This window comes from Stylophora pistillata, chromosome 14 (assembly GCF_964205215.1).
Source record: "Stylophora pistillata chromosome 14, jaStyPist1.2, whole genome shotgun sequence".
Lineage (NCBI taxonomy): Eukaryota > Metazoa > Cnidaria > Anthozoa > Scleractinia > Pocilloporidae > Stylophora > Stylophora pistillata.
The window spans coordinates 14478298-14500278 of record NC_142532.1 but is presented as its reverse complement, the minus strand read 5'-3'; the positions used below and the strand labels follow the sequence as shown (position 1 = coordinate 14500278).

The 21981-nt window shown below is 40.3% G+C and overlaps 2 protein-coding genes across 15 annotated transcripts in view; both read left to right on the top strand.

Moving 5' to 3' along the window:
- The window catches only part of LOC148716693 (uncharacterized), a 35370-nt gene extending 13785 nt beyond the window's left edge, over positions 1-21585 (top strand). For 2 of the 14 annotated variants that reach the window (XM_088745106.1, XM_088745107.1), the window contains exons 4-7: positions 13915-14095; positions 15216-15331; positions 15517-15599; positions 16084-16263. In XM_088745106.1, the coding sequence (XP_088601232.1) occupies positions 13915-14095; positions 15216-15331; positions 15517-15591 (372 nt within the window). In that variant the 3' untranslated portion in view covers positions 15592-15599; positions 16084-16263. The other 12 variants (XR_015995352.1, XR_015995350.1, XR_015995348.1 and 9 more) reach the window with 12 other exon arrangements.
- On the top strand, positions 141-8150 carry LOC148716694 (uncharacterized). The gene has a single exon (XM_088745771.1). The coding sequence runs from the start codon at positions 268-270 to the stop codon at positions 6193-6195; it is 5928 nt and encodes a 1975-aa protein (XP_088601897.1). The 5' UTR covers positions 141-267; the 3' UTR covers positions 6196-8150.
- Positions 21586-21981: the final 396 nt, after the last annotated feature.

Here is a 21981-nt window from a genome sequence, read left to right as displayed (position 1 = left end):
ACTGGAAGGCATTTTCATTTAATCGAAGCAAATACATCTTACACGACCGAGGCGGCGGAAACTTAAATTTACGTCAAATTTCTGTCAGTATTCACCTCTTTGTGAACCTTCCCCGCCACCCCTCCTAGTATTAACCCAATTACTTTCCTCTTGAACAAAAAATTTTACACTGTAAAACCGCCATTGAATAAGAGTTGTCTGAGTCCCTTCTCTTGGATGTATTATGTTTGATTTCCTTTAATTCTGACACCAACAGCGAACAAGGTTATGATGGACAACACAGAAGTGGACGCTACAACCACGTCAATTATCAGCATAGCTACAGCTGTTGCAATTTTTCTTCTCAACACTGGCCATGTTCTACAAGCCATGGAAATGTGCCGCGAATGTTACATTTTCCTACACAATCGGGGATTTAGAGAGGATAGTCCAATGGCTAAATTACTTTACCAAGATATCTTTACCACAGCAACAAAGGCATACTCCACATTATTTAACTATACAAATACTGAAAAATACGTCAGAGAACAACTACTCTTATTTCAGGAATCTGATGATACTCTAGGAAAAGGATGGCTACAGTTAAGACTAGCAAAGATACTCCAGGATCAAAATAAGTTCGTGGAGGCCAAAGGATTTTATGAGTCAGCAATGACCATTATGAAAAAGAATAGTGATGCAGAAGGCGAGGCTGTATGTTATGGAAACCTAGGAAAACTGCTCCAAGGACTTGGTAAATACGACAAGGCCAGTGAATATCAAGAAAAGGCTCTCGCTCTAAGAATAGGAATTAGCGACAGAAGAGGACAAGCAGTAAGCTACGTAGACCTAGGAAGATTGTTCCAATCGCTTGGTAAATATGACAAGGCCCGAGAGTATCAAGAGAAAGCACTCGCTATCAGAATAGAAATCGGCGACAGAGAAGGACAAGCATCAAGCTACGGAAACCTAAGAACATTGTTCCAATCGCTTGGTAAATATGACAAGGCCCGAGAGTATCAAGAGAAAGCACTCGCTATCAGAATAGAAATCGGCGACAGAGAAGGACAAGCAGCAAGCTACGGAAACCTAGGAACATTGTTCCAAATGCTTGATAAATATGACAAGGCCCGAGAGTATCAAGAGAAAGCACTCGCTATGAGAATAGAAATTGGCGACAGAAAAGGACAAGCATCAAGCCACGGAAACCTAGGAACATTGTTCAAATCGCTTGGTAAATATGACAAGGCCCGAGAGTATCAAGAGGAAGCACTAGCTATCAGAATAGATATCGGCGACAGAGAAGGAGAAGCAGCAAGCTACGGAAACCTAGGAACATTGTTCCAATCGCTTGGTAAATATGACAAGGCCCGAGAGTATCAAGAGAAAGCACTAGCTATCAGAATAGATATCGGCGACAGAGAAGGAGAAGCAGCAAGCTACGGAAACCTAGGAACATTGTTCCAATCGCTTGGTAAATATGACAAGGCCCGAGAGTATCAAGAGAAAGCACTCGCTATCAGAATAAAAATTGGCGACAAAAAAGGACAAGCCTCAAGCTACGGAAACCTAGGAACATTGTTCCAATCGCTTGGTAAATATGACAAGGCCCGAGAGTATCAAGAGGAAGCACTCGGTGACAGAATAGAAATCGGCGACAGAAAAGGACAAGCATCAAGCTACGGAAACCTAGGAACATTGTTCCAATCGCTTGGTAAATATGACAAGGCCCGAGAGTATCAAGAGAAAGCACTCGCTATCAGAATAGATATCGGCGACAGAGAAGGAGAAGCAGCAAGCTACGGAAACCTAGGAACATTGTTCCAATCGCTTGGTAAATATGACAAGGCCCGAGAGTATCAAGAGAAAGCACTAGCTATCACAATAGATATCGGCGACAGAGAAGGAGAAGCAGCAAGCTACGGAAACCTAGGAACATTGTTCCAATCGCTTGGTAAATATGACAAGGCCCGAGAGTATCAAGAGAAAGCACTAGCTATCACAATAGATATCGGCGACAGAGAAGGAGAAGCAGCAAGCTACGGAAACCTAGGAACATTGTTCCAATCGCTTGGTAAATATGACAAGGCCCGAGAGTATCAAGAGAAAGCACTCGCTATCAGAATAAAAATTGGCGACAGAAAAGGACAAGCATCAAGCTACGGAAACCTAGGAACATTGTTCCAATCGCTTGGTAAATATGACAAGGCCCGAGAGTATCAAGAGAAAGCACTCGCTATCAGAATAGATATCGGCGACAGAGAAGCAGAAGCATCAAGCTACGGAAACCTAGGAACATTGTTCCAATCGCTTGGTAAATATGTCAAGGCCCAAGAGTATCAAGAGGAAGCACTCGGTATCAGAATAGAAATCGGCGACAGAAAAGGACAAGCATCATGCTACGGAAAACTAGGTACATTGTTCCAATCGCTTCGTAAATATGACAAGGCCCGAGAGTATCAAGAGAAAGCACTCGCTATCAGAATAGATATCGGCGACAGAGAAGGAGAAGCAGCAAGCTACGGAAACCTAGGAACATTGTTCCAATCGCTTGGTAAATATGACAAGGCCCGAGAGTATCAAGAGGAAGCACTCGGTATCAGAATAGAAATCGGCGACAGAAAAGGACAAGCATCAAGCTACGGAAACCTAGGAACATTGTTCCAATCGCTTGGTAAATATGTCAAGGCCCGAGAGTATCAAGAGAAAGCACTCGCTATCAGAATAAAAATTGGCGACAGGAAAGGACAAGCATCAAGCTACGGAAACCTAGGAACATTGTTCCAATCGCTTGGTAAATATGACAAGGCCCAAGAGTATCAAGAAAAAGCACTCGCTATCAGAATAGAAATCGGCGACAGAGAAGGACAAGCAGCAAGCTACGGAAACCTAGGAACATTGTTCCAAATGCTTGGTAAATATGACAAGGCCCGAGAGTATCAAGAGAAAGCACTCGCTATGAGAATAGAAATTGGCGACAGAAAAGGACAAGCATCAAGCCACGGAAACCTAGGAACATTGTTCCAATCGCTTGGTAAATATGACAAGGCCCGAGAGTATCAAGAGAAAGCACTCGCTATCACAATAGAAATCGGTAACAGAGAAGGACAAGCAGCAAGCTACGGAAACCTAGGAACATTGTTCCAATCGCTTGGTAATTATGACAAGGCCCTAGAGTTTCAAGAGAAAGCACTCGCTATCACAATAGAAATTGGTGACAGAGAAGGACAAGGAGCAAGCTACGGAAACCTAGGAACATTGTTCCAATCGCTTGGTAAATATGACAAGGCCCTAGAGTATCAAGAGAAAGCACTCGCTATCACAATAGAAATCGGTGACAGAGAAGGACAAGCAGCAATCTACGGAAACCTAGGATCATTGTTCAAATCGCTTGGTAAATATGACAAGGCCCGAGAGCATCAAGAGAAAGCACTCGCTATGAGAATAGAAATTGGCGACAGAAAAGGACAAGCATCAAGCTACGGAAACCTAGGAACACTGTTCGAATCGCTTGGTAAATATGACAAGGCCCGAGAGTATCAAGAGAAAGCACTCGCTATCAGAATAAAAATTGGCGACAGAAAAGGACAAGCATCAAGCTACGGAAACCTAGGAACATTGTTCCAATCGCTTGGTAAACTTGACAAGGCCCGAGAGTATCAAGAGAAAGCACTCGCTATCAGAATAGAAATCTTCGACAGAGAAGGAGAAGCAGCAAGCTATGGAAACCTTGGAACATTGTTCCAATCGCTTGGTAAATATGACAAGGCCCTAGAGTATCAAGAGAAAGCACTCGCTATCACAATAGAAATCGGTGACAGAGAAGGACAAGCAGCAAGCTACGGAAACCTAGGACCATTGTTCAAATCGCTTGGTAAATATGACAAGGCCCGAGAGCATGAAGAGAAAGCACTCGCTATCAGAATAAAAATTGGCGACAGAAAAGGACAAGCAGCAAGCTACGGAAACCTAGGATCATTGTTCAAATCGCTTGGTAAATATGACAAGGCCCGAGAGCATCAAGAGAAAGCACTCGCTATCAGAATAAAAATTGGCGACAGAAAAGGACAAGCAGCAAGCTACGGAAACCTAGGATCATTGTTCCAATCGCTTGGTAAATATGACAAGGCCCGAGAGCATCAAGAGAAAGCACTCGCTATCAGAATAAAAATTGGCGACAGAAAAGGACAAGCAGCAAGCTACGGAAACCTAGGAACACTGTTCCAATCGCTTGGTAAATATGACAAGGCCCTAGAGTATCAAGAGAAAGCACTCGCTATCAGTATAGAAATCGGCGACAGAGAAGGAGAAGCAATAAGGAACGGAAACCTCGGAACAATGCTTGGAATGCTTGGTGAACATGACAAAGCTCACGAATGTCTCTACACAGCGCTATCAATCACAAAGAGAATTGGCTGCAGAAGAATTGAGGCCATTATTTATGGAAAGTTAGCAGGTTTGTTTTTATTACGTGGTAAGTTTGCAAAGGGCGACGATTATTTAGAGAAAGCACGTGCAATGAGAATGGAAACCGGTGACAAAGAAGGAGAAGCGGAAGATTACGAAAACCTTGGCCTTATTTCTTTTAAGCGTGGTGAATATAGCAAGGCTCAAGACTATGTCAAGAAAGCCCTTGCCATTCACTTGGACTTGGGTCTTAGAGAAGATGAAGCAATCGATTACGCACAGTTAGGAGGATGTTTTTTATTCCTTGGTAATTATGACGTGGCTGAAAATTACCTTCAGAAGGGTCTCTTATCAAGCAAGGATATTGGACACAACCTGATTGAGTTTAAGTGCCTTTGTAATCTAGCAACGTTAAGGCTATTACAATTCGATTTTAAAGAGGCCTTTTCGTATCTTTATCGTTGCACTGACAAATTTGATACTTTGCGTGGTTTTATTAAAGACAGCGATCAGATTAAAGTATCTCTTTTAGAGGAGCACGGTGCCCATACCTACCAGGTGCTCAGTTGGTTGCTCTCCTCCACCGGGAATCCGCAAGGCGCTCTTTACGTGGAAGAGTTGAAACGGGCAAGAGGCCTAGCCGACTTAATGGCAGCTCAATACTCTATTAAAGAACAGTTTTCAGGCAATCCACAATCTTGGTGGGGCATTCAGAACATTATCGCAAAGGAAACTGACTGTACATGCCTTTATATCTCGGTTGGTAAAGCAGATGTGCGATTTTGGATTCTTACAGCAACAGAAGCTATTCGTTTTACAAAAAAGGAAGAGAGCTTGAACAAAAACGAAGAGACTGGATTAGTCCCTGACTTAGATGAGTTTTTAAAAGAAAGCTTCCGGAAACCTGAAAAAGACATCACTAAAACGAGTCTCCACCTGTGTCACAATATAATCATTGCCTCTGTGGCCGATTTACTGAGAGAGCCTGAGATTATAATTGTACCTGATTCTTGCATGTACCAAGTGCCATTTGCATCCTTAACTGATAAAGAGGGCAAATATTTTTCGGACACATTCAGGATCCGCATCATTCCCTCCTTGACTACTCTGAAGCTTATTCAGGACAGTCCTCCCGAGTACCACAGTAAGAGTGGTGCGCTGATAGTCGGTGACCCCGAGGTTAGAGAGGTATTGTACCAAGGTAGACGCACGTTAGTAACACCATTGCCACGTGCAAGAAAGGAAGCAGAGACGATTGGAAGTCGTCTTGGCGTCAAGCCCTTGATTGGAGACCGCGCAACAAAACAGGCTGTACTTCAAGCGATAAATTCAGTAAGCCTGATACATTTTGCTGCCCATGGTAGTCCTGATAGAGGAGAGATTGTTCTCTCTCCTAAAGGCCCCATTGACGGTCCTCCACGAGAGAAAGACTACCTTTTGACGATGCAGGACATTTCAGAAGTTCAGGTGAGAGCTAAACTGGTTGTACTCAGCTGTTGTCACAGTGCACGTGGAGACGTCAAAACAGAGGGAGTTATTGGGATCGCCCGAGCGTTCTTAGGATCTGGTGCTCGCTCGGTGTTAGCGGCACGATGGGCACTGGAGGATGAAGCAACAGAAGAGTTCATGAATTGCTTCTACGATCATTTGTTCCACGGTAAAAGTGCCAGTGAATCTCTTCACCATGCCAGGAAGTGGATGAGAAGTAAAGGGTTTGACAAAGTATCTCAGTGGGCTTCATTCATGCTCATTGGCGACAACGTGACATTTGATTTTGAAAATTGGCCAAAGTCAACTACACCTTGGTAGGCACAAGTAAAGTGGACGCACTTGATTGGAATAAAATGGTCTTAGAAAGCTTAGAAATGTCAATTGTTTCCTTGTGGTGGGAGGACATTATCTGTAAGGGACAAAAATGGTACATCCAGCTAAACATTTTTAAAAAAGCTCATCTAACAGCTACTTGTATCTACCTGGAACAGGAACCTTATTAATGTTCTCTTTATGGAAACTTGGAAATTATCAAATTATAAAAGCCCTTTTTTTCGAAAGTGTTAAATTATGTAGTCAAGCGAATTGAGCTCTGATGATATTTTTTTAGAAGCCGTGATTGGTTGGTTAAGTAAATCGAATTTCAAGTTATTTTTCCGCAAAGATAGTAATTTTAGTCAAAACAATGAAATTCAAATAATTTGTTTCAAAGAAGCTTTCCATTATGTGATGTATATATTCGGAAATGTGTTTATCACAATAACTTTTAGAAAGCGCTGAGCGGTCTTCATGTTTCCTTTCTAGATCTGCTCCGATAAGGCAACATTCTTTTGACTTGAGATTTATTCTCTGGATAATTTTGTTTTATATCCGTGGGTGACAAGGGTTTTAGTTAAAATAGCTTTTCAAGATAAAAATTAATGATAATAATTTTGAACGACATTTCGACCTCACTAATTTTTATCTTGAAAAGCTTTTCTAAAAAACTACTTATCAAAAGTTCAAATAGCGATTGTAAAAAAAGGACTTTACCAGCCAAGACGACATTTGGCAATTTTCTAGTGCATAAGTTGTTTCCTCTAGAAATGCATTAGTAAGTCAAGGAAATTGCTCATCACTTTTATGACACTTAATAAATACATCTTATTAGACGTCTTGTTGTGTGGTATCGCTGAGTATTTTTACGACTTGTGCCGTATTTTGACAAGCCCGTAGGGCGAGTCAAAATACAAATAACGAGTAAAAATATTCAGCGGTACTTCACAACAAAACGTCTAATAAGTTACGTATTATCCAACACGTCAAACTGTTACTTCAGTGCGTGCGAATTTCGCGGATAGTTACTTACGGGGAGTGCGTGACAGAAGTATGCGAAGCGGAACGGAATTGGCGCGTTGTCGTGTTGCTGCTTCTTTTTTCTTCAATAAATGAAGAAATTTCCAGGTCGTCCAGCTGTTTTCTTTGTTCGATTCATCTAATAAACTTAGATGTATATTTGCCAGTCATTCTGACTCTTCGTCCTCGGAAATATGTTTCAAATTGTCCGCCATTTTTTTTTTCGTAACTAAAATTCAGTTCTTCGCTTGCGCGATGCGAGAAAACCTGTTTAACCGGTACTCTGGAGTACAAATACCGCGTGATATTTGTACTCGTCTATGGCGTTATTTGTACTCTACGATGTGTAGTTGGATAATAAATATATCTTATTAGACGTTTTGTTGTGTAGTATCCCTGAGTATTTTTACGAGTTGTGCCGTATTTTGACGAGCCCGTAGGGCGAATGAAAATACAAATAACGAGTAAAAATACTCAGCGATACTACACAACAAAACGTCTAATAAGTCATTTATTATCCAACACGCCAAACTGTTATTTCAGTGCGGGAAAAATTCGCGGATATTTATTGATGGGGAGTGCGCGACAGAAGTATGCGAAGCGGAACGGAATTGGCGTGTTGTCGTGTTGCTGCTTCTTTTTTCTTCAATAAATGAAGAAATTTCCAGGTCGTCTAGCTGTTTTTCTTCGTTTGATACATCTAATAAACTTGGATGTATATTTTCCAATCACTCTGACTCTTCGTCGTCGGAAATATGATTCAAATTGTCCGCCATTTTTTTTTCGTGACTACAATTCAATTCTTCGCTTGCGCGATGCGAGAAAACCTGTTTAACCGGTACTCCAGAGTACAATTACCGTGTGATATTTGTACTCGTTTGTGGCGTTATTTGTACTTTACGAAGTGTAGTTGGATAATAAAAGCAGTTATTGTTACACTAGTGCGTCTTATTTCCTCCCGAGGGTTCGTGGGGCTGCTTCACATATTCAGCATATCGATTCTCAGTTTAAGCAGTTTGTCATCGATTGTTTTAAAAAGTTTGACATGAAGGCACCTTTGAATGAAAACCGTGACATAAGCAAACGAAAACAAAAAATAAATATATGGATTAATAAGGGAGAGAGAGGGAAAAAATAATTCTCAGTATTTATGTGGCTTTAGGAGTGGACAAGATACTAGTTTACTCCAAAGAGAAGTGTCATGTTGTCGAGCCTTATTTCTTCTCTCACTCTCGCTGTACTTCTTATATGCAACCTTTTCTGAAAGTCTTTAAGCGTTAAAGTTATTCAGTGGTAACAGATGTAATAGTTTTTTTTTTAAACTTTCCTTGACCGTTCCTTGCATCAGGTTGTTTTCATCTGTACATGCCAGCCATGGCCATTGTTTAGGGAATGTTATAATTTATATCATTTACGATATTTTAAAACTCTATGGGAAACGGGTTACCTTGCTTAAGGCTCTCATTAGTTGAAAGGACATTTTTTGTGGTTTATTCCCCAAACATGTACCGAGGTCGATCGTTTTTACTTGCAACTGTAATTATGGTAAAAAGGCTATTGCTTAAAGTTACCTACTGATCAAATCTTTGAAACCGAACCTATCGGCGCACACGGAAAGAGGAAACAGCTTTGACATAATTCTAGAAAGAAAAAAGAAGAGGTGTATTTTAACGTTTTTATCATGCAATTAAAACACGTAATTAGCAGCCTTTGATGGCAACGATGTGAGTGACGACTGATATCGCCAAACATGATGATGCAGTCACTTGAAGTCCACTGCTTTCCACTCGCGCAAAGACTCGCTCATTCACTCCTATTCAAGAATAAAAACGATAAATTTTTCGAAGAAGTTCGGCCTAATAGTTATTAGGGCCTCACAACATCCACCCAAAACCTCAAAAATTTACTCCCAGACTGCGCAGTTGAAGTACTTGCGTGTTGACGCGCGAGTTTGCGCGTTGCGTTGCGAGTTTTGCCTGAAATACTGAGAATAAGTGAACGTAATGCCAATATGGCGGCCGCACAACGTCTTTGATATCCCTGCGTCGTAAAGTAATTTACGAAGGCGACGGAACTTTAGATATGAGAGGGAACGATGAACCAATATACTCGTTTTGACCTTAAACTGGGAGTGAAAACTGAACCTCAAGTATAACTTGCCTCTCAGATCAAGTTAGCTGTCGTCTGGTAATTTTGCGGTGGAAAAATGGGCAAAACGTTCATGTTAGGTCCATATCATGTCCCAATAATTAATACACATTAATACTAAGTGTTATTACGATCATGTATGTTGCACGATATGTCCTATGTAACCTTTTTCTATCAGTTACCTTTGTATTCCCTCATTAACCCACATCTACCCTAATTTACCCATGTTCTACTACGTTCACCCCCATATACCCTTGATTAACTATGTTCTACAGCGCTAACCCTCATCTACTCTAGTTAACTCATGTTCTACCACGCTCACTCCCATCTACCATAGGTAACCCATGTTCTACCGCGTTTACCCCCTTCTACCCCAGGTAAACCATGTTCTACCGCGTTTAATCCCATCTACCCTTTTTTAGCCATGTTCTACAACGTTCACCCTCATCTACACTAGGTAACCCATGTTCTACCACGTTTACCATCATCTACCCTAGGTAACCCATGTTCTACCACGTTCAATCTCATCTACCGTAGATAACCCATGTTCTATCACGTTTACCCCTATCTACCCTAGGTAACCCATGTTCTACCACAATTACCCCCATCTACCCTAGGTAACCCATGTTCTTCCACAGTTACCCCCATCAACCCTAGTAAACCCATAATCTACCACGTTTATCCCCAGCTGCCCTAGGTAACCCATGTTTTACCACGTTTACCCGCATCTATTCTTGGTTAACCATGTTCTACCACGTTGACTCTCATCTATCCTAGCTAACCCATGGTCTACCACGTTTACCCCCATCTATCCTTGATTAGCCAAGTTCTACAACGTTTACCCTCATCTATCCTAGGTAACCCATATTCTACCACGTTTACCCCCATCTACCCTGGTTTAGCCATGTTCTACCACGTTCACCCTCATCTACCCTTGGTAACCCATGTTCTATCACGTTTACCCCTATCTACCCTAGGTAACCCATGTTCTACCACAGTTACCCCCATCTACCCTAGGTAACCCATGTTCTGCCACAGTTACCCCCATCTACCCTAGGTAACCCATGTTCTACCACAGTTACCCCCATCTACCCTAGGTAACCCATGTTCTACCACGTTAACCTCATCTACCCTAGGTAACCCCTGTTCTACCACGTTTACCATAATCTACACTAGGAAACCTATGTTATACCACGTTTACCCCCGTCTACCCTAGGTAACCCATGTTCTACCACATTTATCCCCATCAACCCTAGTAAACCCATAATCTACCACGTTTTCCCCCAGCTACCCCAGGTAACCCATGTTTTACCACGTTTACCCGCATCTACCCTTGGTTAACCATGTTCTACCACGTTGACTCTCATCTATCCTAGCTAACCCATGGTCTACCACGTTTACCCCCATCTACCCTTGATTAGCCAAGTTCTACAACGTTCACCCTCATCTACCCTAGGTAACCCATGTTCTACCACGTTTACCCCCATCTACCCTGGTTTAGCCATGTTCTACCACGTTCACCCTCATCTACTCTAGGTAACCCATGTTCTACCCCGTTTACCCCCATCTACCCTTGTTTAGCCATCTTCTACCAGGTTCACCCTCATCTACCCTAGTTAACCCATGGTCTACCGCGTTTACCCCCATCTACCCTTGTTTAGCCATGTTTTACCACCTTTACCCTAATCTACCCTAGGTAACCCATCTTCTACCGCGTTTACCCCCATCTGCCCTTGTTTAGCCATAGTCTACCCCGTTCACCCTCATCTACCCTGGGTAACTCATATTCTTTCCCGTTTACCCCAATCTACCCTTGTTTAGCCATGTTCTACCACGGTTACCCTCATGTACCCTAGATAACCCATGTTCTACCCCGTTTACCCCCATCTACTCTTGTTTAGCCATGTTCTACCAGGTTCACCCTCATCTACCCTAGTTAACCCATATTCTACCCCCTTTACCCCCATCTACCCTTGTTTAGCCATGTGCTACCACGTTCACTCTCATCTACCCTAGGTAACCCATGTTCTACCCTATTTACCCCCATCTACCCTTGTTTAGCCATGTTCTACCACGTTCACCCTCATCTACCCTAGTTAACCCATGTTCTACCCCGTTTACCCCCATCTACCCTTATTTAGCCATATTTTACCACGTTCACCCCTATCTACGCTAGTGAAGCCATGTTCTACCCCGTTTATCCCCACCTACCCTTGTTTAGCCAACTTCTATCACGGTCATCTTCATCTACCCTACGTAACCTCTCTTCTACCACAATTACCCCCATCTACCCTTGTTTAGCCATGCTCTACTACGTTCACCCTCATCTACCCTAGGTAACCCATGTTCTACCCCATTTACCCCCATCTACCCTTGTTTAGCCATGTTCTACCACGTTCATCCTCATCTACACTTGTTAACCCATGTTCTACCCCATTTACCCCCATCTACCCTTGTTTAGCCATGTTCTACCACGTTTGTCCTTATCTACCCTAGGTAACCCATATTCTTCCCCTTTTACCCCCATCTACCCTTGTTTAGCCATATTTTACCACGTTCACCCTAATCTAGGCTAGTTAAGCTATGTTCTATTCCGCTTACCCCATCTACCCTTGTTTAGTCATGTTCTATCACGGTCACCCTCATCTTCCCTAGGTAACCTCTATTCTACCACCATTACCCCCATCTACCCTTGTTTAGCCATATTCTACCACGTTCACCCTCATCTACCCTAGTTAACCCATGTTTTACCCCGTTCACCCCCATCTACCCTTGTTTAGCCATGTTGTACCACGTTCATTTTAATCTACCCTAGGTAACCCATGTTCTATCACGTTTCCCTCCATCGACCCTTATTTAGCCATATTTTACCACGTTCACCCTTATCTACGCTAGTTAAGCTATGTTCTACCCCGTTTATCCCCACCTGCCCTTGTTTAGCCATGTTCTATCACGGTCATCCTTATCTACCCTACGTAACCTCTATTCTACCACAATTACCCCCATCTACCCTTGTTTAGCCATGTTCTACTACGTTCACCCTCATCTACCCCAGGTAACCCATGTTTTACCCCGTTTACCCCCATCTACCCTTGTTTAGCCATGTTCTATTACGTTCATCCTCATCTACCCTAGGTAACCCATGTTCTACTACGTTTACCTCCATCTACCCCTATTTAGCCATGTTTTACCACGTTTACCCTCATCTACTCTAGTTAATCCATATTCTACCACGTTTACCTCCCTCTACCCTTGTGTAGCCATGTTCTACCACGTTCACCCTCATCTCCCCTAGGTAACCCATGTTCTACTCCTTTTACCCCTATCTACTCTTGTTTAGCCATGTACTACAACTGTTATCCTCATCTACCTTAGCTAAGCCATGTTCTACCCCGCTTACCCCCATCTACCCTTGGTTAGCCATGTTCTATCACGGTCATCCTCATCTTCCTTAGGGTAACCTCTATTCTACCACCATTACCCCGATCTACCCTCGTTTAGCCATGTTCTACCACGTTTATCCTTATCTACCCTAGGTAACCCATATTCTACCACGTTTACCTCCATCTGTCCTTATTTAGCCATGTTTTACCACGTTCACCCTTATCTACGCTAGTTAAGCCATGTTCTACTCCGTTTACCCCCACCTACCCTTGTTTAGCCATGTTCTATCCCGGTCATCCACATCTACCCTACGTAACCTCTACTCTAATACTATTACCCCATCTACTCTTGTTTAGCCATGTTCTACCACGTTCACCCTCATCTACCCTAGGTAACCCATGTTTTACCCCGTTTACCCCCATCTACCCTTGTTTAGCCATGTTCTAGCATGTTTATCCTCATCTAACCTAGGTAACCCATGTTCTACCATGTTTACCTCCATCTACCCTTATTTAGCCATGTTTTAGCACGTTCACCCTCATATACTCTAGTTAACCTATATTCTACTACGTTTACCCCTTTGTACCCTTGTGTAGCCATGTTCCACCACGTTCATCCTCATCTACCCAAGGTAACCCATGTTCTACTCCGTTTACCCCCATCTACCCTTGTTTAGCCATGCACTACCGCGGTCACCCTCGTCTACCCTAGGTAACCCATGTTCTATCACGTTTACCCCTATCTACCCTTGTTAAGCATAAATGCATTCAAAAGCGATGCAGTATGGATCCAGAAAACAAAGGACCCTTTCCTTTCGCAATACTTGTATGGACTATGTAAGGCCTACATGAAAAAACCACGCGAAGAGCGGCGGAAAATGATACCAGTTTTCGGTAATTTGTATTGCCAGTATATTGCGATACCCATTTATCTTATTCAGTGACTAGCTTAGGGGTGCTGATGCTCGCCACGTGCAAAGGTTTTTTTTCTCATTAACCAGATATATAAATTAACATAGAAACTATAGTGAATGAATTGCAACTTTCTACAGGTAGTCGACCCAGTTTGATTGCAGTCTTAATTTCTACACTTGGTACAAATTTAGAGAAATATCTATGATTGTTTTCATTTTTATATATCAATTGATATGTTGGAATGTTATTGTTCCAGGTGATTGGAAAGCAAGCCACAGATGTTTGGGTCCTGAACAAGTCGATCCACATTGATGATACCGGAAGTGTCATTCCAAGGGATTCACAGAATTACATCCTTTTGGATGATACATCCCTTCCTGTTTTGACCGGAATAACAAGTATGTTACTCCGGGCTTACATGCACAATCGACGCAAAGGTACCTTTTACACAAATAAAGGCATATGTTGTTGTATCTGCGCAATATTATACCCATGCATGCATTGCCACCAGAAAAATCTTAAATCTAGATAATGGAGAAAATCTGAAGATGAGTAGTAGTCTTAACATAACATATACATGTACTTAAAATAGTAACAGCAACGAAATAATTGCATTTGTTCTAATTCTTGTGATGTTGTAGCCATTGATGACGGGTAAGCTCTGCAGAATCTTATTTTGGCTGAGCAAAATCTGCTGGCTAATAATTTCCCTAAAGGTCTTATGACCATCGCATGTGTCGCCATTGGTGCCAATTATGACCTTGTCGTCAAGAAGTTCGGTGGATGTGCTCTACCTGTCTTATTTGGAGCCCCACAGTCTGCCAAAACGACGGCACTAAAAGCTGCTCTTTCTGTTGTTGGCAATACATATATCTTATTAACCAAGCGCAAGGGCCATACTGGGAGAATATCGGCCCGAGGTCTTGACAGTACAGACCGAGCGCAGCGAGGTCCGTACATTAAAGACCGAGGGTCGATATTCTTTTAGTACGGTCCCGAGCAAGCTTGGTTAATAAAAGATTTATTATACGACTGAAGTTCAAAGGGACACAAATGTGGTATCATTGGGGACCATTCGGGACAGTGCCCGGTCCAATACTTAGAGAATATTGGACCGGCAATAGAGCATTTTGATTGGTTGATTTTAGTTATTGGCCCTCTGACTGCCCGAGTCGTGTAATAAAGATATTTTACAAGGTATGTCGTGCTCTCTTTTTTCTTTTATACTGCATTCGTCCCGGTGGGGAGGTTTTATCAATGAATAGCCGAAGGAGGAGTCTCAGAGGACTGTTCCCTAGTCAGCATGGAAGATGAATTGATTGCTACTAGGTAGTATGTGGTTTCACAGAAAAAAGATTTTTTAATCGATTCAAACCACAGACCAAAATCACAAACATTTAATTCTAAATCTTTGATCTTAAGTTCTATGGTCTCGCATATGCAGGTGCCATCTGAGACAATGACGACATTAAAGTTGATAGTTTTCCAGGTTTACGTTACTGGGTGTTAGGAGATGTGTGCTTTCCATTAATCTGTATTGAATACTTTTTTTCTAAGAAATGACTTTCAAGGCGATAATGGATGCCGTTTGCAAGATATCCATTCCATTTGGTTGGGATGATTGTGAAAAAAGTGCGACAATGAAGCAAGTTGCAATAGCCCTCTTTAACCAAGTAAGCCTTCAATTTGTATCCAAGCTATTTCAATGGGTTTCCCTATTTTTGGTGGTTTCTTGTTCTATATTTGATTTGGGATATTAAAATTTAATATGTTCTTTTTTAAATCTTGAGACAAGTGTAGATTCGTTAGTATTATCAAATGGCTGGATTATTAATAATAATATTAAATATTTGTCAAGGGTGGCACCAAGAGTTACCACGGGAGAAAAATTCCTAGAACATTCCCCATCATGACAACAAATGTTGACGGATAAACACTCAAGTAAGAAAATAATGTTGTACATTCATGCTCATAATAATCACTGCATTGCCACACAATTGAATAGAGCTCTCTTTCTGAGCTGATTGTCTCGCTCGAAGATTTTTAGCCGAGTAGTATTCACCTGCTAAGAAACGAGCGCAAGATTGAAAATTCCGGTTACATTTTACAAGAATAGAGAAGTTTTTTGATTCGCTTTCAATTCAACAACTGCGGTCGATACTAAAAGCAGTTACTCACTTCAGTTTCATGTTATTTCAGCACGGTAGCACTTATATATGGATATAAACCATTGCTGCTCACCAGTAATTAGTAGGGAACAACGTGCGCACTTTGTTATAATTTGTAATTAAAGTACATCATGAATTCTCGCTTTCAATTGCCTTTTACAAGCAGAAACACTGAAATATGTCTTATCTACCAATGTAAACTTCAAACAGGGAAATTTCAGAAATTTTTATTAATATATACATGTACTTTCTCGTAGGGTATTATCTAGGTGATGAGAATTTAATTCGAAACACTAGACCCTCTGTACAGGTCTAAAACGTACAGAGACAGGTATCAACTTTTAGAAAATGCCATGACCGATGCAAGCGCAAGTGTGGCAGTTGTCACTGCGTTCATGCGGCAGAAGTTGTCCACAGCCACTGATGGCGACATTGACCATTTTACAGATCTTCTGGTAGAGATGGCAGACGATCAAGAGTTAGTCATAGATCAGAAGGCCTTGGTGTCCTACTCTCTCCTGGGTTTTTTTTTATGCAAAACGGTGAGTTTACTAATGTAAAACTGGGGAACAAAGAAAGTTGATAAATGTTTGTTCGTCATGGAGATTCCTAGTATGCCCCATAGCCGCACTAGGATGGGATACACCAGTTCTATATGCCGACACTTCAGTTCTCATATTTACTGATTAGGTTAATCCATTTAAAACAGGTCGAAATTAATAAGTGCATGAATAGGAAGTTAAAGCCATAATCTTGGTAAATAGAAATAACCGAAAATTACGGGTCAAAACAAAATCTTGCATTAATCCTGTTTAAATCGTGACTTTTATTTAATCATGTCTCACGTAAGATCTGTTGTCTATTAAATTTAATGCAGATTCTTGAGAAGGTAGGCTTGCCAGAGCTGTTCATTCTCGTAGAGGAAAAAGTTGAAAAAGTTGTGCTGCCATGTTACGTGGAAGTATCCTATGTCACTGCCACATCTGTTCAGTTGCCAAAGCAAGTTTGCAATGACATCGACAAAGTGTCGAAGAACTTGTTGGGATCAATTACTGTTTCTAACGATCAAAACGTAAATATTGATTATTCTTATTATTATTACTTTTTGGATATTATAAAATTTGACCAGCCATAATTATCATTTGGCTTTCTTTGTCAATAATAGGATAAAGCCCTCTCGATGTGGCTGTGGGGAAGCTGTAGCATTTAATGTGCCTTCCTTAGCTAGGCACATGAGGGTAAATGGTATCGACCCAGTGATAACCGACGCCACTATAAGGCATTTCATCACCTCCAAAGTTGTTGGTTGCGTGGGGAAGTCGAATAAGTTTTGGAGCAGAACAACAAGCTGGACATCTGCCCTCATAAGTAGGCGTTAGCTTGATGCTGAAATTTTGGGTGAACTTGATAAAGGTAAAGATACACAATTTAAAAGATATTGCTCGTTTGATGGAATTTTAATATGACCTCGCCTAAACCAATTGATATAATGAAATGTACATATAGGTGTGCATAAGTGGGAGTATCTGGAGTCCAAAATGTCATACATTCTTGTGAATTAAAAATACATACACACGTTTAAAAAACGTTGCAATTTGAAAATATACAGATATACCTCTTCTGTTTTCATCTAAAGGGTGACAGACGATGCAGGTATGTTTCAAATCAAAAGAACCATACCCTGAAGAACTGAGAGTGAAATACCCTTGTCGTCAACTGTTGTTCCTTTTCTACCAGTTTATATCGGTTGTCACCTTTTTTTCTTGAGAAGACTATTGCTGGTTTAAGAGAATATTGTTACCTTGAAGGCCTTTTTGATGTTTTTAAAATCTGTTCATAAAACTGCTTTGACCGAACTATTAAAGACTACACACCACAACAAGTACATAAGTACATAAGGCTTCTGTGATAGTTATGGTTTGCAAATCATTGCTTTATTTTCTTGTTTGCAGCTTTTTCATCACTGACTACAAGTACCGCATCTAGTACGTGCAATGAATTGAATTTAATGACCTAAGTACAAGTACTTTACCATAAAAACAACTAAACCAGACTTGTTATCAGTGAAAGTCAGATAAACAAATTTCACAAAAAGTTCAGTTTTCTACTGTCTCCTGGGCAGTGTTTTATTTGGTTTAAAAACTATCCAAAAGGAAGCTTTTGACTAAACGAACAGATGAAATATAACCCTGGGATTAAAAATTCGCTAGAGGAAGAAAGATAATTCATTGACGCTCCTTTTTCTAAAATTGATTCCTTAACAGTTACAGATAAAGGCGAGACAAGCTCAACTAGCGATTTTCAAGGCAAATTACACAACTGAAAATAAAATGCGGGTTTGAAAAGTAAACTGAAGAAAGAAAGAATACTTATAGAAGCTTCTTTTTCTAGTTGAGTCCCCAACAGGAACAGATACAGGCTAGACGAGTTCATCGAGTGATATTCAACGCAAGTTACAATTTTCAGCATCACGTGTATTCCCTGGCTTCAGTTAAGTTACTTGTATGATATCTTTTTAATCACAGGATGAAGTTTTGAACCTATTTTATGTAAGCTTTTTCCAATATTCGTATTCAGTGCGGGGTGCCCTAGAATCATAGATTCTTTGGGTTAGGAATAGCTCACTTAAAAACCCCATGGTAAAGGTTGTAAAGCATGCTCGCCTGCATCGTCTAAATATGACAGAATTTTATAAGTTCTTCCTCACGGTGAAACTTCAGAAAAAAGCTAGCGAAAAATCTAGCTATTGAGTAATGAGAGATTGACGTAATGCGATAAACCTCACGATGATCCAGTTTTCTCATGCCACTTATTAGCTATGTCACCTTTTCCTTCAGGTGATGTATCAACAGATGCTGAGCAAAGTACTCCTAGGAATGTTGATGAGCTTGATCTCCTTCTCCCCTTAGTATTTGAAGGATTGTTCAATTAAAATTAGCCATATTAAACACAAATATAGAAGCAATAATAATAATGTTTACACGGTCACAAAGCAAGGTGTTCTCCATTAAACTGGCGAAGATCTATCGTTGGTTCCACGATCTCTAGATGATGTTTACTTTTGACTGTTACACATCTCTTAATCTTTTTAAGACGCGATAATTGTGAGTGATACTGAAAAGAAACAAAAGGTATTCTTTTTTGTTATGGTACACCCATAAAATACGTGTCCTGTTCCGGGAGATCTAATCTCTTTTTTATACATTTTTATATCCTGCAAGAAACGTCAGTGCATCTTTGTTATTATAAAATTGCTGTAAATCGGAAAACGAATTCCATGGAAAAAAGGGGAAGAAACCATTTCTTTTACAACTTTGCTGTGAGGTGAGATCACAGTGACTTAATCATCGCTGTTCTCAAAGTCTATATCTACACAAACGATGTGACCAAATGATGTTTTTTTCCATTGTTTATAGAAAGTGGGGAACCCGATGTCTTCAAAAGTTTCAGGTAAAAATCCATAATATTTAACTATGGAGGATGGAAACTTCATGTTATAATTTATTGCTGTAGAATAGTTTGCCTTTAGAATGTGGAGGTTGAAAGGCAGAAAGTATACGAAAAGATAAAAAATAACTAGATTCATTTTTCATTGAGTATATACTCTAGTCACGCATAGAGGGTGTCCAAACGTGGAACGTTTGCTAGAAGTTTCACTCGTACATGTCAACTACCAGTCGGTTTTGCTTTTTCATCATTGTTTAATGATTCTGTTGTATGAGAAGTAGGAAGTAGATTTTTTGTTACGTGATATATTTCTTCTTTTCTTCAGCAACTGATAGAAGGCAAGTATCAAAGACGAAAGAGCACAAAGGTATGCAAAAACGTGTAACAAAGATTTTAGAACTTCGGTATAATATTTCAAAACGTACGTTGTGAAATATCATATGTGCCGTTTCCTTTTCTTTCCTTCTGACACAAACCTGTCTTCAGGAAGGGGAAAGAACAAGTTAAAAGATGCGCTTACTCCGGCTGAGGACCTTCCCGCGAAAAGAGTTCGCAAAAAGATTGCTATCAGGTACAAAAACTTTACCTGAAGCAAGAACAAATCATGGCATGTTCAATATAAGATTTAAAGGTCCTACAGTATGGAAGTCTATGAGTGAAAAGTCTTTCAAAATTTAAGGAATCAGTGCAATACGATCTCGTTTTGAATTATAATCAGAGATATGTATTTATATCATCTTAGGTTGCAATTCTGTCTTTTCCCAAATTATCTTCTTAGTTATTTGTTTGTTAAATTCTGTAGACCTTTGTAGGCCTTGATATAAATTATTTTGTCTAGTATGTATTTGATGCTATAATGTTGTTGCTGATCAGTAATTCATTTTCATTCAATGTTGTTGTCTACTGAGTACCTGGCTCCGCTAGTCCCAATGGTTATTCGAGATAGCCAATACTCATTTTATTTTCAATATTGTTTTTTAACTTGACAAATACAAGAGTAGAAGTAATGATTGTTGTTGTTGCTGTTGTTGTTGATAGGGAATGAAGATACTGAACGTTAATGCAGGTGGAGATGGCCAAGATCTTTCTTAATTCGATATTGCGTTTAATTAAAACCTATCGTGTGAAACGAGAATGACAACATCGTTAATACCCGCTGAGGGGAATTGTAGTTCACCACTAAGCTAAATTTTATCCGATTCGTACTGGTTTAAATTGATCACGAGACGCGATAGAGTTAATCCGTGGAGAGACACTATCGGCCTGTAGTGCCCGTCCGCGGAAAATCAGTGAAAAAATTTGAATGGCTTGACGGCCGAGAAGTTAGGGAGATCGGTAAAACAATAACTTTTCAATTCTGACAGGTATAACGTATTATTTAGCTAATGTACAGTTGCGAATTAATGACATTTGTGACAGGCTGTACGTATGAATACATGTTTGATTAATCTGCATTTAGTGGGTTTTCGTTGTTTTTCAACTAGCGCGAGGAAGAAAATTTAGTGGTGAACAATAAAGACAATAGAGTGTTTATCGGTCTGATGGTTGTCCCTTGGAATTTTGATGTTCTTTAAAATAGCATATTTGCCCTCGGATAGTGACTTTTGAACGTATTTGTGTGACCTGAATAGAAAGACATTGTTATTGAAGGGTGTAAATGGTCCATTTCGCATTTACTTAAATACGATCTAAGAAATAAATCAAGGCAAAAGTCCTCGGTCAAATACTGATTTGAAATGGTAAATGTATTTTCGTGACATGAAAGGCGTCACGTTTTCTCCGCAGGGTGAAAATAGTTGATTTCAAAAAATTGTAACTCTTCTTATCTTGCTGCTTTGAAAAATGAATAAAAATCCTTCTCATTGATGGTAGATTACTCCAAATCCTCGTGAAAGTCACCTTTAACTTATTAGAAAATATATCTGCATTATTCTTTTAATTTCGTTACATCTCGCCTGGTTTCGTTTCGTTTCGCATAATATTGTACTAGTAAGCCGTCGATTTGTTGTTCAATAAGCCTGTAAATACATGGGTTTTTTTTGAACAATTACAAAACTTTTACCAGAACATACAGTACCGCCTGAGAAATGATCGGTCTAGTTTAAAGTTGTGATTGGTGGCGAAATGTCCTCTGTAAAAAAGAAAAAAAGATCTGGCCGGCTTATAATAGTGACCCGTAGTTAAATAGTTTTGTTGTGTTAGGTCATACTTTTAGGTGATTAGATTTTTCCTAACAGATATCACTCCAAGACTTCTTCCATTGACTTCAGTTAGAAACAGTAACTTAAATAATAAACACTTGCATTGCTTTACTTTGTAACTTTACTTAGTCGTGATACCAGGGGCGTTTCTCTCTTGGGTAAACAAATTGCATAAACGCTCGAAGTGGGAGTTTTGTTATCGTTAAGAACCCCGTCACCATTCCTGAGGTTTCATATCTAAACTTTTGCGAAATGCACTTTACTTAGGCATCTTTTCCCCTGAAAAGAAATTAATCAATGCTTTTGTAAGTGCGTAATCAATCGAATTTCTAGTCCCTTATAAAGTCCATTAAAACCTGAAACTTATTACACTCAAGGCAAATTTTTACTTCAAGAACTTTTTACAGGATAAAACGATAAACGAGCGATGTTACGCTGAAGAGAAAGAAGCAACGGAGATGTACAGGGTGAAAAAGATAGCATTAAGTCTATGGAAACAGCATGAAT